The 14,609-nt window shown below is 37.6% G+C and overlaps 1 protein-coding gene across 1 annotated transcript in view; it reads left to right on the top strand.

Annotated features, from left to right (window-relative positions):
• The window catches only part of ACTR2 (actin related protein 2), a 38,517-nt gene that overhangs the window by 13,220 nt on the left and 10,688 nt on the right, over positions 1–14,609 (top strand). Inside the window, exons 3-6 of the mRNA XM_058683903.1 lie at positions 501–716; positions 4,726–4,798; positions 8,781–8,917; positions 10,750–10,899. Of these exons, the coding sequence (XP_058539886.1) occupies positions 501–716; positions 4,726–4,798; positions 8,781–8,917; positions 10,750–10,899 (576 nt within the window). The remainder of the gene's footprint in view (positions 1–500; positions 717–4,725; positions 4,799–8,780; positions 8,918–10,749; positions 10,900–14,609) is intronic.

The following is a 14,609-nucleotide window of genomic DNA, read 5'->3' as shown; positions in this document are numbered from 1 at the left end:
GCTTTATAGTCCATTAAAATGTATCATTTACCCTTACCATTTCGATATTTAGTACGAAGAACTGTGCTGCATGCATTGAGCATTTTTCTACAAGTCTTTTTTCCCTGATGTGCTATTTCACATATCACAGGCCTTTTTTTTGAACATTTGAGCAAAAGAAACAGATGAAACCTCATACAAAACCCTCCAAAATATGAAAATGTGGGGTTTATTTGTGCTAATGCTCTTCTTTTGGAAACATATGTATTAAAGGTAAGGTCCATTTATTGATTTAAACCACGTTGTACATAAAAATTTATTATTCATGATTAAACTTTCCAAGGCATTGTTCTTGAAAGAAAAGATTTTTTAAACTTGTGGAATGAAGAACTTTATCTGAAAGTGCCAGAAAGATTAAAATTAATTATTCCCAAGTTTTCCAAAATATCATGGGAATGTAGTTTTCTGAAGATATTTTATGCAAAAATTTGGACTAAAGCTTTGATATTATAATTTTCTAGGATCTTATGGTTGGTGATGAGGCAAGTGAATTACGCTCAATGTTAGAAGTTAACTACCCTATGGAAAATGGCATAGTACGAAATTGGGATGACATGAAACACCTGTGGGACTATACATTTGGACCCGAGAAACTTAACATAGATACCAGAAATTGTAAAATCTTACTCACAGAGCCTCCCATGAACCCAACAAAAAACAGAGAGAAGATTGTAGAGGTAAGTGTTTTTAGGTGGGATATGTACATATGTGTTTCTGTGATGTCATGTTAAAGCAAATGCTCTTTCTTTTATCTTACCATTGTTGTTAAGGATAAAGGGAATAGGGGAACCTGCCTGGGTGGCTCAGTCAGATGAATGTCCAACTTAGGCTCAGGTCATGATTTCACGGTTTGTGAGTTCAAGCCCCACATCAGGCTCTGTGCTTACAGCTCAGAGCCTGGAGCCTACTTCAGATTCTGTGTCTCCTCTCTCTGCCCCTCCCCTGCTTGCTCTCTGTTTCTCTCTCTCTCTCTCAAAAATAAACATTATAAAAAATCTTTTAAAAAATAAAGGATCAAGGGAATAAAAATAATTGTTTCCCCTCAGATCCTATTTATTGAGCACCTAACTAGTCATTATTTCTAAGTAGAATATATCAGTATACAAAACCCTGCTGCTATGGAACTTATATTCTGGCAGGGGACAACCCCCCCACCCAAAAGTGAGTTAATTGAATGGTTGGTTAAAAGATAATAGATGCTAAATGTGGGGAAGTTGTGGGAGATTACATTTTTCATAGGGTGTGGGAGTAGACCTCCCCGAAAAGGTGATATTAAAACAAAGACTAAGGGAGTCAGCCAGGATGTGTGAGGGGAAAGCATTCTAGGCAAAGGAAGTAGCTAGTGTGAAGGTCTTAAAATGGGAATAAGCCTGGTATGTTAGAGAGTCAGCAAGGAAGCCGGTATGGGAGGGCAACAGGAGATGAGGTCAGAGAAGTAATGGAGCCAGATCATACAGGGCCTTGCAGGCCCTTAAAGGGAATCATTCTTTTACTCCAAGTGAAATGAAGGGCTGTTACACAGAAGGGACATGCTCAGATTTAGGTTTCTGTGGCTGCTAGGTTGTGAGTAGACCATAAGGAGGCAAGAGTGGAAGAGAGACCAGTTTGAAGGCTTTCAGTTATCTAGGCAGAAGGTAATGATGGTTAGGATTAGGGTAATAGCAGTGGAAGTAATGACAAGTGGCCAGATTATGTATCTGTTTTGAAGGTAGGGCCAAAGATGTTCTGATCCATTAAATAAATATGGGTAATAGAGAGGAGAGTCAGGGATGACTTCAAACGTCTTGGCTTGGACACCTGGAGGATGACGTACCATCAACCAAGGTAGGAGAAGACGAAATAAGTAAAACAGGATTTGGGGGGAAGGATCGAGAGTTCAGTTTTGGACATGGTAGGCCCTCATTAGACATCCAGTCAAAAATGTCAGGTAGATAATTAGAGGTATCTCCCACTTTTCAAAAGTTCATGTTATGCCACTTTGCTTTTACCAAAGACCTACGCTAGTACCTGTTTTTGCTAACTGAACAAAGTCTGAAGATTTTCACTTCTATGAAAAAGAGGGAAAAGCAAAAATTGGATTCAGCATTGGTTTTGCAGCAAGCTGTTAGAGAGGCAGCGTGCACCCATAGCAGGAGAGTGGTGCTGCCATGCTGGTTCCCCAGGACCACACTCAGCATCTGAGCATCAAGGCGCCCTAGCTTTGAACTGTGTCAGTGAGCATCTGTGCTTTATCTCGTTTTATTTTGTGCATCCATTAGCAAGATGTGCCCTAAGCTATCAGAAGAGCCTAAAAGAAGTTATTTTTGACATCTGGAAGCACTCATAAATTAATTTCCATATAAATTAATGGTCATTGCTTCTTTGATTTACAACATTTCAGCTTCACCAAAGGTTTCATGGGATTACTCTACTTTCAGATAGGAGAAGTCTGTAAAAAAGATCAAGATCAGAAGAAAAGTCTGAGGCTAGACTAGAAACTTGGGAGTCATCAGGATATAGATAATCCATTCACCAGGGAAGAGAGATCAAACATTGGTGAGAAGGCTAAGGACTAAGGAGAGGGAAGCTAGTGAGAGCAGATTGAAGGGCTCTGAGGGAGCAGACACAGAGAGCAAGAAGTCTGCATCCTTCATAGTTCAGATAAGTAACTTTTCAAGGTTGTCTTTCATTATATTTGCTAATATATGAGGTAAAAACTGTCTTTGTTTTTTGTTATATACGAGGTAGAAACTTGCAATAATTATTTCTGTTTTAGGAGCTTTGCAGACACTACTTACTGTAAATATTTTGTTTTGCTCCATAACCATGTTTAGGTGTTGATGGAAATTTTGGAAGGATTTCAAATGAGATGGTTGTGAGACAATATTTTTAAATTCTGGATAAAAATTTACGTTTCATATTAAGTGTTTTAAAATGTTAAAATCCTGGTTTTAGTTAGGAAATCCATGTCATTTCCTTATGGCTTATAACTACTAATACTTTTGATGTATAAGTAGTGATGTGTCATTGGTATTTATTTTTAGCAGTGCATTGTAAGATCAGAGTAGAGGCATTTTTGCATTAAACTGAAAGGTTCCTAAACACGGAAACCTCTTTAGGAAAACAACACAATGTCAGAATTAAAACCAAGTTTTCGTTCAAATCAGATGAAAAGTCAGGGAGACGATGTTATTCCTGGATGCCTCTTCCACTAGCTAGCTATTTGACCAGGACACGTAGTTTTGGGGGTTTTTGTTTTGTTTTGTTTTTTGTTTTTTTTAATCTGCAAGAATGACAAGGATTGGTCTCACTGTGCTGTAAGGTCTCACCTTAGTTTAGTATTCTTTTTTACTTGTGGGTGCAAATTTGGCTGTGACTGATAATGCCCTACTTTAATCTCATCCAGAAAGTTGATTTAGTACTAGAAATACTTTTTCACCATCTTACTGATGAGAACAAATTCTAACGGACTTTCAAGATGACAAATGCAAATACAACTTCACGCTTCCATTTTCTTCTCTGTGGAGGGGGAGTAAAGGATGATGGAATAGAATAATGTTTAGAACATCTAGTTGCTTAATTGATGAATATGTGTTTCAGAGTTACAGCGTTTCAATCCTCTATAAGTCTCATTGTGACTTATAAAATTTCTGAGTATCTAGATTTTCAGAGTGGTAGTCAGCCATGCCAGTCAAGGAGTGGTCACTGTAGACGACAGAAGAAGTCCTGCAGCATGTTCCCAGCCCACCTGGACTACAGAGAATGAGCATGGTTGTGACCAGAGAGGGCACAAGGAAGCTCCTCCCTCCATCATAGCTCAGCTGAGAGCAGTGCCACAGCCAGGGCTCAAGCAGGGAAGGTGGGAGTACCAACCAGCTAGGCAGTTTCTGTATCTGCCAGCCTTCAGGAATTACTGCGTACAGTTTTGTCTTTCTGCCCTACTGTTTTCCTACCTTCCTTTTTTCTTCTTTTTTTCATTTTTTTGACTGCTGAAGGTAGAGCCACAATCTTGGCTCAGCTTAGGGGAGAGGAATCGGAGGGTCAGCAGTTAAGCAATTTCTGTAGTTTTTCCTTGAATTAAAAGATATTTCCATGATGAATCACTGAATTCTCCTCCTAAAACCAGTATTACACTGTATGTTAACTAACTAAAATCTAAATAAAAATTTTAAAAATAAAAGATATTTCCATTAAGGGACATCATTAAGAAAGGCTTGTTTAAATGCAGAAATCTTTCTTCCACTCTAATTATCCATTGACTAAAACACTCAAAAATCTTTGCTTTGGGGCACCTGGGTGGCTCAGTCCATTAAGCGCCTGACTCTTGATTTCAGCTCAGGGCATGATCTCGCGGTTAGTGGGCTCGAACCCTGTGTTAAAGGGGCTCAATGTGGGTGGACGTTGAGGGGTTTTCTCTCTCTCCCTCTCTTTGTGCCCCCCCCCCACCCACGGTCTTTATTTCTCTCTCAAAATTAAAAAAAAAAAAAATGCTTTGTAACACTTATGAAATGCTTGAGAACTCGGTATTTATCCAAAATCTGTTCCCATCATTGGAGCTCTGTGGTAGCTGAGGAGAATGGAGGACTCTTATAGGTCCCTTGATTCTGTCTTGGCAACTAATCCACTCTGTGACAATCAAGAAAGCATAAATATTTATTATGTAACTTCTAAATACCAGTATTTCTTTCTTTCTTTTTGCATTTTCAGGTAATGTTTGAAACTTACCAGTTTTCTGGTGTGTATGTAGCTATCCAGGCGGTTCTGACTTTGTATGCTCAAGGTAGGTGAAACTTAATTTTTAGAACAACAATTCAGACATTAAGTGCATTTTATGTCACAGGAATTTGATTTTATGATAAGTTTTGAATCCCAGAAAAGCACAGTATTATAGATTTATTCAAATATTTTCATAATTTCTAAAATTTGTCAAATAAAATCTCACATATATTTTTATTTCCTTCATTAAACAATGAAAAACCTAAGGTAAGAAGAGAACTTCTCAATTTTTAAGAAGTAGGAGGTTCCCTCTTTTAGACTGTATTAAAATAACGTCTTTTTGTACAGTGGAAAACGAGCATGGGATTTGTCCTTAGAATTGGCAGAGTTAAGGAAAAAAATACAGAGATCCAAAAAAGTTAGTAAAGATCCTGCCTGCCTTATACATGGTAGATGAAATACAAAGGAGAAGGTAGACATTTGGCAGTGTCTTCCTAACTTACATGTTTTCTTGGTGCTGCCGATAGTAACTGCCTTCCTTTCTATTGAGAATAAAAATTGGCCATGTGGGGAGAGCTCTTTACATTCTGATGTTCTGATGGTCTTATGAAGAACTTATGGGGCTGTCAGATATGTGCCACACAGTCTCTTAGGTACTTGAAATGTAAAGATGCCCTCATAGAATATGGAATCTAATGGGGGCAAAGATATTGAAACAGATCATTTTGATTCAGCATGTCAGAGAAGGTTTCTGAAGGAAGGGACACCTGAGCTAAATCTCCAGCCTTAATAGTTAGCAGTGTATGTGACATAGTGCTTAGAAAACTCTTTTTAATATCATGGAGTGCCATCCTATTTTATACATATTTAGTGAAAATCACCTTGTAAAAATACATAATGGCTTATTAAACCATCTTTAGTACTACATAGAGATTCTTAGAAAATACTTACTTAGGGGAATTAAATTTTTAAAGAAGCTTTGTTCATTCACCAAGTGGAATGTACCTTGCACTCTGTTTAGTGCAGAGTATATAGCAGTGAGTAAGCTGGATGTGGTCTTCTTGACCTTTTTTTTTTTTTAACGTTTATCTATTTTTGAGAGACAGAGTGCAAGCAGGGGAGGGGCAGAGAGAGAGGGAGACAGAATCTGAAGCAGGCTTCAGGCTCCAAGCTGTCAGCACAGAGCCTGACGTGGGGCTCGAACTCACAGACTGTGAGATCATGACCTAAGCCGAAGTCAGATGCGCAACCTACTGAGCTGCCCAGGCGCCCCGGTCTTCTTGATCTTAAGGTGATTACAGTCCAGCTGTGAATAATTTTTCCTTTGAGGAAGGAATTAAAAATTACTTGCTACTTTACAAGGAGCGTTTGTATCCAGGTAATTTTATTTCATTTTTAGAAAAATAAATTTTAGAAATTATTTTAGAAAATACCTTGGAAAAAGTAGATATTAAAAATTTTGAATCTAAGCTTCGAAACTGGTGATAATAGTTTCATTTAGGGGGTGAGGATGGGACAGTTCTGCTGAAATGAATTTTTGTTTGAACTATATTTGAATAAATACAATTGACCATAATGGATTTTTCTAGCGATATTCATAAATTTATTTGCATCCAATGGGAAGATACCCTCACTTAATTCCTAATATTTAACCATTTTTGTTTAACTGTTGATTCCTTAGTTTGAGAAATGATAGTCTAGCAATGAACAAAAGAACTCCAATAAAATTCTCCTTGAAGGTAGCTAGTGCTGTCAGTTACAAAAGCAAAGGTAGGAAGAAGTATTCAGCGCTGTGGAAGGGTTTTGAACAAGAGAAGTGACACAGTGGGTTAGGAAGCTATGTTTGACTACACGGCGCACACACAGGACTGAGGAGAATGAAGGGAATTAGGGGATCTGGAGGTTAGAATTGTCAGGAAAGGTGTAAATGAAAAGGTATGAACTAGATTGAATCTTAAAGAATCCGTAGGAATTGAAGTGGAAGGAATGAGTAATCCAGTGAAAAAGAGGGGGGCACTGAAAATGGATCAGATTATACAGGGAAAGGCTAGTGTGTAACCTGGTGGGAGTGGGAGAAAATAAGAAGTTGCATGAGAAGGTCTGTTTGTAAAATATAATGTAAATCCCTGCTTTAGTTGATATTACTGGGAGTATTTTTGAATTAATGATGTGGATTCCTCTTTTTTTCAATGAGAAGTTTCTTGTTGAAAGGAATGCAGCATTAAAAGGTACTAAATGGTTTTTATGAACCTTTTTATGAAGATTTATGTCCACCATCAATCAAGGAGAGACATTATATGAGCCTCCAAAGGAGGTAGATTAAGTAAATGTATTCAAAGACAAATCATTATGATGAAATATTATAGTACATTCAAGTTTGTATTAATAAGAAAGAGGGATTGGGCACCTGGGCGGCTCAGTTGGTTAAGCATCTGACTCTTGATTTCAACTCAGGTCGTGATCTCATGGTTTGTGAGATCTGCGCTGACAGCATTGAGCCTGCTTGGGATTCTCTCTCTCTCTCCCTCTCTCTCCCTTCCCTGCTAGCTCTCTCTCACTCTCAAAATAAATAAATAGACATTTTTTGAAAAAAGGAAGAGGGAGGGGTGCCTGGGTGACTCAGTCGGTTGAGCGGCCGACTTCGGCCCAGGTCATGATCTCGCATCAGGCTCTGTGCTGACAGCTCAGAGCCTGGAGCCTGTTTCAGATTCTGTGTCTCCCTCTCTCTCTGACTGTCCCCCGTTCATGCTCTATCTCTCTCTGTCTCAAAAATAAATGTAAAAAAAAAATTTTTTTTTTTTTTTAAAAAAAAGGAAGAGGGAGAGGTTCCTGGGTGGCTCAGTCATTTGAACCACTGACTCTTAATATTGGCTCAGGTCTGAGATTGAGCCGTGTCGGGCTCCACCGTGGGCATGGAGCCTGCTTAAGATTCTCTGTCTCCCTCTGCTTGTTTGTGCGCCTGCATGTGTGTGCTTGCTGTCTCTCACTCTCAAAAAAAAAAAAAAAAAAATGGAGAGAGCCTCTTCAGGGATGTGAAAATGATAACATAATGGTTAAGAAAGTTACAGACATTGCATATTCTATAGAGTTAAAAAAATTTTTTTTTTTTGGTTAAAAACATTATTAGACTGGGGCGCCTGGGTGGCTCAGTCAGTTAAGCGTCCGACTTCGGCTCAGGTCATGATCTCGCGGTGTGTGGGTTCGGGCCCCGCGTCGGGCTCTGTGCTGACAGCTCAGAGCCTGGAGCCTGCTTCCGATTCTGTGTCTCCCTCTCTCTCTGACCCTCCCCCATTCATGCTCTGTCTCTCTCTGTCTCAAAAATAAATAAACATTAAAACATTTAATGTTTAACATTTAAAAACATTATTAGGCTATTAACTACTAGAAAATTTGAATTAGAAAAAGTTATGTATTTTTTTTCCTGCATTAACCCTTGTGCGGAAGGTAACTTTTGTAGTCATTCCTATCAATAGGAAATTTTATCAATAGGAATTAGAAAAAGTTATGTATTTTTTTCCTGCATTAACCCTTGTGCGGAAGGTAACTTTTGTAGTCATTCCTATCAATAGGAATTTTTCCAAAACATAGTTTTGAATATATGACAAAAATAATAAGTACATTATATCAACAAGCTTCACTATCAACTTGTGTAGTATTTATCTCTCACAATGGTTTTCATAAAAGTTACCATGATGCTTTAGAAAATTGCACTTGAAAGGAATTCGGGGATGAAGATTAAATTGGAAAGAAGAAGAATTGTACTGAGCTTTAAGAGACATTCCTCGGTCTCAGAGTCTGTTTCTTCCCATCTCCTGGGATGGCACATAGACTAAGAGTCTCTCTCACAAGAGACATGTGTGAGAATACTCACTTTAGTGTCCAGATACTAGAAGTAAGCTGCAGAATAGCAAACAATAAAATGCTGGCTTCTAGACCATTCTGGTTGGGGAAGTTTCTAGTTTGGCTTCTCTGCTAATTTTTGAAATTTGCTGGTTTGATTTTTTCTGGTCTGGCTTTTTATTTAAGACTTCATGGTTTTCACACAGGTTTATTAACTGGAGTAGTGGTGGACTCTGGAGATGGTGTGACTCACATCTGTCCAGTGTATGAAGGCTTTTCTCTCCCTCACCTTACCAGGAGACTAGATATTGCAGGGAGGGATATTACCAGATACCTTATCAAGGTAAGCAAAAGAAGATACTGTAGAAATTAGCTTTTGTAGTTTGTGTTTACTGACTTAACACAATGTTTGAATATATCATCTCAGGACCATAGCAGATCTTCTGTACCACTGGAGGAGTGATACATTTACCCCAGTATTCGTATAAAAATCCAAGTAAGATTTATACACATGCTCTCCGGTATAGTAATGAGAATAGAACACATCATTACATAATTATGTTTGCTATTCCCAGGGACTGGGCAGTGAGGTATTTCAAAGATAGAAGAGACCTTAAAACCTCCTTGAACAATAGAGGCAGGCTTTTCTGCCATAAAACCTTTCTTTGACAGGTATATGTTAAAGCCATAATCCTGACTGGGTTGCCTTTTCTTGTCCTTCCCCAGAAAATACAGTGATCGCAAATTAACGATATTTGTTTAAAAACAGGGCCCCGTTGCACCAGACTTTAATATTTAGTAGTTTTCATGGAATTAACCCAGTTTTTAGTGTTTACTATATTAAAGTTTACTTCTGGGTATAATTAGTTATAAACATTGCTGGAGAAAGTGTATAAGGCAATTATTTGGAGGCATGTATATATATTTTAATATTGGGAGAAAAAAGTCTAGTCTATATCAGAATTCTGTTACTTAGAATATTCTCTCCAGGTCAGTGGCTCTCTGCCAAGCTGATGCTGTCCCCCAGGGACACTTGGCAATGTCTGGAGACATGTTGTGGTTGTTAACAGCTGTGTGGGAATGCTACTAAACATCCTACAATGAGTGGGGCAGCCCTCCAACAAAGAATTGTAAGGTCCACAATGTCATTGGTGCTGCTGTTGAGAAACTATTCTAGGGTGATATCTGTGTGATAAAATGGGTCGTATTAAGTGTTTACCTTGACATTGGGTTCTTTTTGTCTCATTTAGAGTAATAATGAGATTAAGTAAATGAGAATTATACTCTCATTCTAGGCCAGAAGTTCTGTCTGAGGACTTTCCAAGGATTTTCTCACAAAGATTAGCTAATGGGACTTATTTTTAAAGTTTTTATATGCAAAGTCCAGTTTGTTTATGCTACATATTATGGTATAGGGTTTTTTCTGTCAGCTACTTGAATTCTTATCATTTATGTGATTCACAAATGCTCTTGCCCATCTAGTACGTGTCAGATATAATACTAGAAGTTAGGGATAAAACTTTCTAAGACCTAGGGATATTTCATGAATATGGCATTGATTGAGCAAGTGGCAGATTGTGGGAGTACAGTACTAAAATAATATGTATTAATACGTAGAGTTTTGGGGTGCCTGGGTGGCTCAGTTGGTTGAGCATCCAGCTCGATTTCCACGCAGGTCATCATCCCAGGGTTGTGGGGTTGAGCCCAATGTCAGGCTCCGCGCTGAGTGGAGCCTGCTTAAGATTCTTCCTCTCCCTCTCCCCTTCTCCCCTTCTCCCCTTCTCCCCTTCTCCCCTTCTCCCCTTCTCCCCTTCTCGTTCTTGCTCCCTCTCTAAAATAAAAATGTTTAAAACTTAAGACTTGATTATTTAACAAAACTGTCTGAACATTGGTACTCAAACAATAGTCTTTTTTTTTAATTAGCTTTTTTTTTTTTAGCTCTTTTACCCATTTATTATTCATGAACTGTTAATAATTCTTTTACTCTTTGTGAAACAAATATATATCCTTTTATGGAAAGTAATATTTCCCATTTCTGAAATATTCAGTGAGTCCTAAGGATCCACTGTCCATTGCATTTGTTATTGACATGAGCTATTTAGTGGGCAGTAATCACTTTTCCAGAGTTGAACTCAATTCAGATTAATTGTCAATTTACTGTTTTTTTTGTACCAGCTGCTTCTTTTGCGAGGATACGCCTTCAACCATTCTGCTGACTTTGAAACAGTTCGCATGATTAAAGAAAAATTGTGTTATGTTGGGTATAATATTGAGCAAGAGCAGAAGCTGGCCTTAGAAACCACAGTATTAGTTGAATCTTACACAGTAAGTATTTCCAGTGTATAAAATGTGTGGTTTTAAAATGGAACACCATGACTATTGGTGTGTGCTTAAAGAGATTTTCTTAGAATCAGTATTTTTGTTTTGAGTTGTTATATATATATATATGTGTGTGACCTTATGTCTTTCCACAATAAGATCTTTGATTTAAGTTATTTTAGGATACCATATAATGTGAAATAAGGCAAGAATCATAAATAGCCTTTCTACCTTAGGCTATAAATTGATAAGAGATGTTATTTTGAGATTCTAATATCTGGAATAGCATTTTCAACATGCACTTTACAGGATGTTATTTCCCTGAGATGTTAAGTATTTTCACAAAAATTACAGTGGAGTATACATTGTCCAGTAAGTTTGGGAGTGTTTCGCTTTACTGAAGGACTTTTCAGAGCCTTTGATGTGCTAATTTGTGTGTGCCTGTGAGAATATAGCATACTGCGTGTTTCTCAACCTTATTAGACTACAGGATTCCAGCATTTCATGAGACTCAAACGTTCTACGAAGCATGCTTTGGGAAGTGCTCATCCTGTAATATTGCTCTAATAATTCACTAGGTGGCAGTGTTTTCCTGACCTTGTGTTTTCATAATGCGATCTTCAAAACATGTTAACTTGAAAGTGTAACTAATAAGAATTAGAACCTAGTTATAGGTTACACCACGGGAGTTGGTCCTACCTGAATTTCAAACGTGTTGTTCTCCTAAGTCTATTATATTCATCTGGGTATAAAGTACTTTCATATCTTGTCTTTGATCTAATTATTACTAAAATAAAAGCAAGTAATAGGCAATAAAAGCAAGTACAGTATTCTTAAACTATTTGATTCATAAAAAAGATAAATAAAAATAAACTATTTGATTCATGTAAGCTCTACATAACACAAATATGTAAAAAATAGTCCTTTTAAAAATAATTATTAATTTTATAAATTATATTGTTTGATTTTTAAACAATACTGATCCAAATAATTGATAAGCAACTTAGTGATCTCACGATTTGCCCTAGGGATTCTTTTCTGAAGCTTTTTTGACAGTTCCTCTAGATGTATAATTTTTCATCTACCTGACTTGTTGGGAAGGAAGAAAGTGGCCTGAGACAAAGGATGAGGGAACTAGAAGTGTACATATGTTTTGTTAATTTCTCCCCTCCTTTGTCAAAGAATTTGAGGTGGGTTACAAAAACATCTACAGTTGACTCTTGAACAGCACAGGGGCTTGGGGCACCAACCCCCCCCCCCCCATACAGTGTGTGTAACTTTCGACTTCCCCAAAACTCTACTAATAGCCTGCTGTTGACCTTGCCAATAACATAAACAGTGAATTAACACTTATTTTGTATGTTAGAGGTATTTTATACTGTATTCTTACGATAAAGTAAGCTAGAGAAAAGAAAATGTTATTAAAATCATAAGGAAGAGAAAATACATTTACAGTCCTGTACTGTATTTATTGAAAAAAATCCATGTGTCAGAGGACCCGTGCAGTTCACACTCATGTTGTTATAACAAACATGTTATACGTAATTCTTACTTATTTGTCATTTGCACAACAAATAAAACCAGTACACTGGTGAAACTGATAAGTAAGTGAAGAGGGAGAAAGGATGGGATAAGATTTGGTGCAAAAAGAGGAGAATCCTACAGTCTTAACAGTCAGCATTTAGAGGTAGGTAGTTCCCAGGCTGGGTGGCCCCACGCTGGCCAGCAGCCAGAGTACAGGAAGAAGCCACTCTGGCAGAGAGGCTGGAAATGGGAGCTACAGAGGTTTTACCAATAAGTGTGCTGTGTAAAGTTTTTCCAAATATCTTAGGTGATTTCATGTGGTTCCTAAACTCACCTGATGGTTTTATTTTGTTAAGAGTAAATGTTTGAATCAGTATCCTTGAGGGTTTTTTTGGTTTTGGGTTTTGTTTTGTTTGTTTAACTTGATACAGTTTATTTAAAGACAGTTGTGGAAGTTTTGAAAAATGTGATTGCTTTTGCACATATCTGTAAACAGTTATAGCAAACATGGAGTAAATGTTTTAAAAGCTTGGTTTGTGGGACTTTGTCATACTGAAAAGTCATTTTTAGAATCTAAATACAATTACTGTATTATAAATATACTGTGAGAAATGTTCATGTAAAACTAATTCTGGTATCTCCTATAGAAATGGGTCAAATGCCAGCATATACAAGCATGCTTAAAACTTAGGTCAATCCAATGAGTTGTGAGGTGGTTTTAAGAGAGGGAGTTTTTGGGATGCTTGGGTGGCTCATTTGGTTAAGCGTCAGACTTCAGCTCGGGTCGTGATCTCTGAAGCCTGCTTCAGATTCTGTGTGTGTCTCTCTCTCTGCCTTTCCCCCACTCACACTCTGCCTCTGTCTGTCTGTCTGTCTCTCTCTCTAAAAAAAATAAGTAGACATTAAGAGAGGGAGTTTTGGGGGGGCACCCGGCTGGTTCAGTCAGTGGAGTAATCTGTCTGCTAATGTTGAGGTCATGCGTTCATGCCACACCCTGGGCATAGAGTTTACTAAAAAATAAAAATTTTAAAAATAAATAGAGGAAATTTTTACTTAACATTTCTCATTTAGTTAAACATGATGTGACTTAAGAGTTTTCTATACAAGGTTATGTTGTAATGATGTCAGACCTGTTGTTTAAATCTTATTTGCTTAAATTAAAATTATGTTTATCCATTATTTAAAATTTAATGGGGGCTAGAGGGGAGCCTGACTGGCTCGGTAGGTAGAGCATGCAACTCTTAATCTCAGGGTTGTGAGTTCAAGCCCCATGTAGGTGTAGAGATTATTTAAAAATAAAATGTAAAAAAAAAATGTTTTAAGGGTGCCTGCTCGGTCGTTTAAGCATCTGACTTCGGCTCAGGTCATGATCTCACAGTTGGTGAGCTTGAGTCCGTGTCAGATGAGCTTGAGCCCCACTCCGGGCTCTGCACTCTCTCTCCTTCTCTCTCTCTCATAAACAAACAAACAAATAAATAAAATAAAATTTATTAACAGGGTCTAGTAAATAGGACACAGAATTGCTTAACAAAAGTAGTCTAGGGGCGACTAGGTGGCTCAGTCAGTTGAGCATTTAACTCTTGGTTTTGGCTTAGGCCGTGGTCTCATGGTTCATGGGATCCCATGGAACCTGCTTGGGATTCTCTCTCTCTCTGTCTCTCTCTCTGCCCCTCCCCCCTTAACCATGCTCTCTCTCTCTCTCAAAAATAAATAAACTAAAAAAACACATTTTTTGGATTAAATGATTTGACAGAAGTTTTACACATGATAAGTGTTTTGATGGCAAAATAGTAATGTTTCACGGTATAATTATTTGGTGAAAGAAATTAACATTTTTAACTATATGTGTCTATGCCACATGGTAAAAATATCCATAAAATCACAGATGTGTTACAATAGAGAAGCAGCATTGACACCAGCAGTAATCCAAATGCAGTGGTTTATGAACATTTCCTTTTTATGCTTAGCTGCACACAGCAAAGGAACGTAATGCACTCGTGCCTTGGTGGTTGTTCCAAGAAATTCCTGCTGTGTTGGAGCATGGTGTGATGGCATGTTCTGCATTGAAAAGCAGAACAGCTATCTAAATATATTTTATTTTACCTTTTTTTTTTTTTCAAGAATTTATTGTGGGAATAATATGTTGCTGGTAATGATTTTGGTTATAGAATAGATGTGTTTAATAGTGTTCT

The sequence above is a fragment of the Neofelis nebulosa genome, chromosome 9 (assembly GCF_028018385.1).
Source record: "Neofelis nebulosa isolate mNeoNeb1 chromosome 9, mNeoNeb1.pri, whole genome shotgun sequence".
In the NCBI taxonomy this organism is placed as follows: Eukaryota; Metazoa; Chordata; class Mammalia; order Carnivora; family Felidae; genus Neofelis; species Neofelis nebulosa.
The sequence above is the reverse complement of the archived record's forward strand: the minus strand, read 5'-3'. Positions and strand labels throughout refer to the sequence as shown.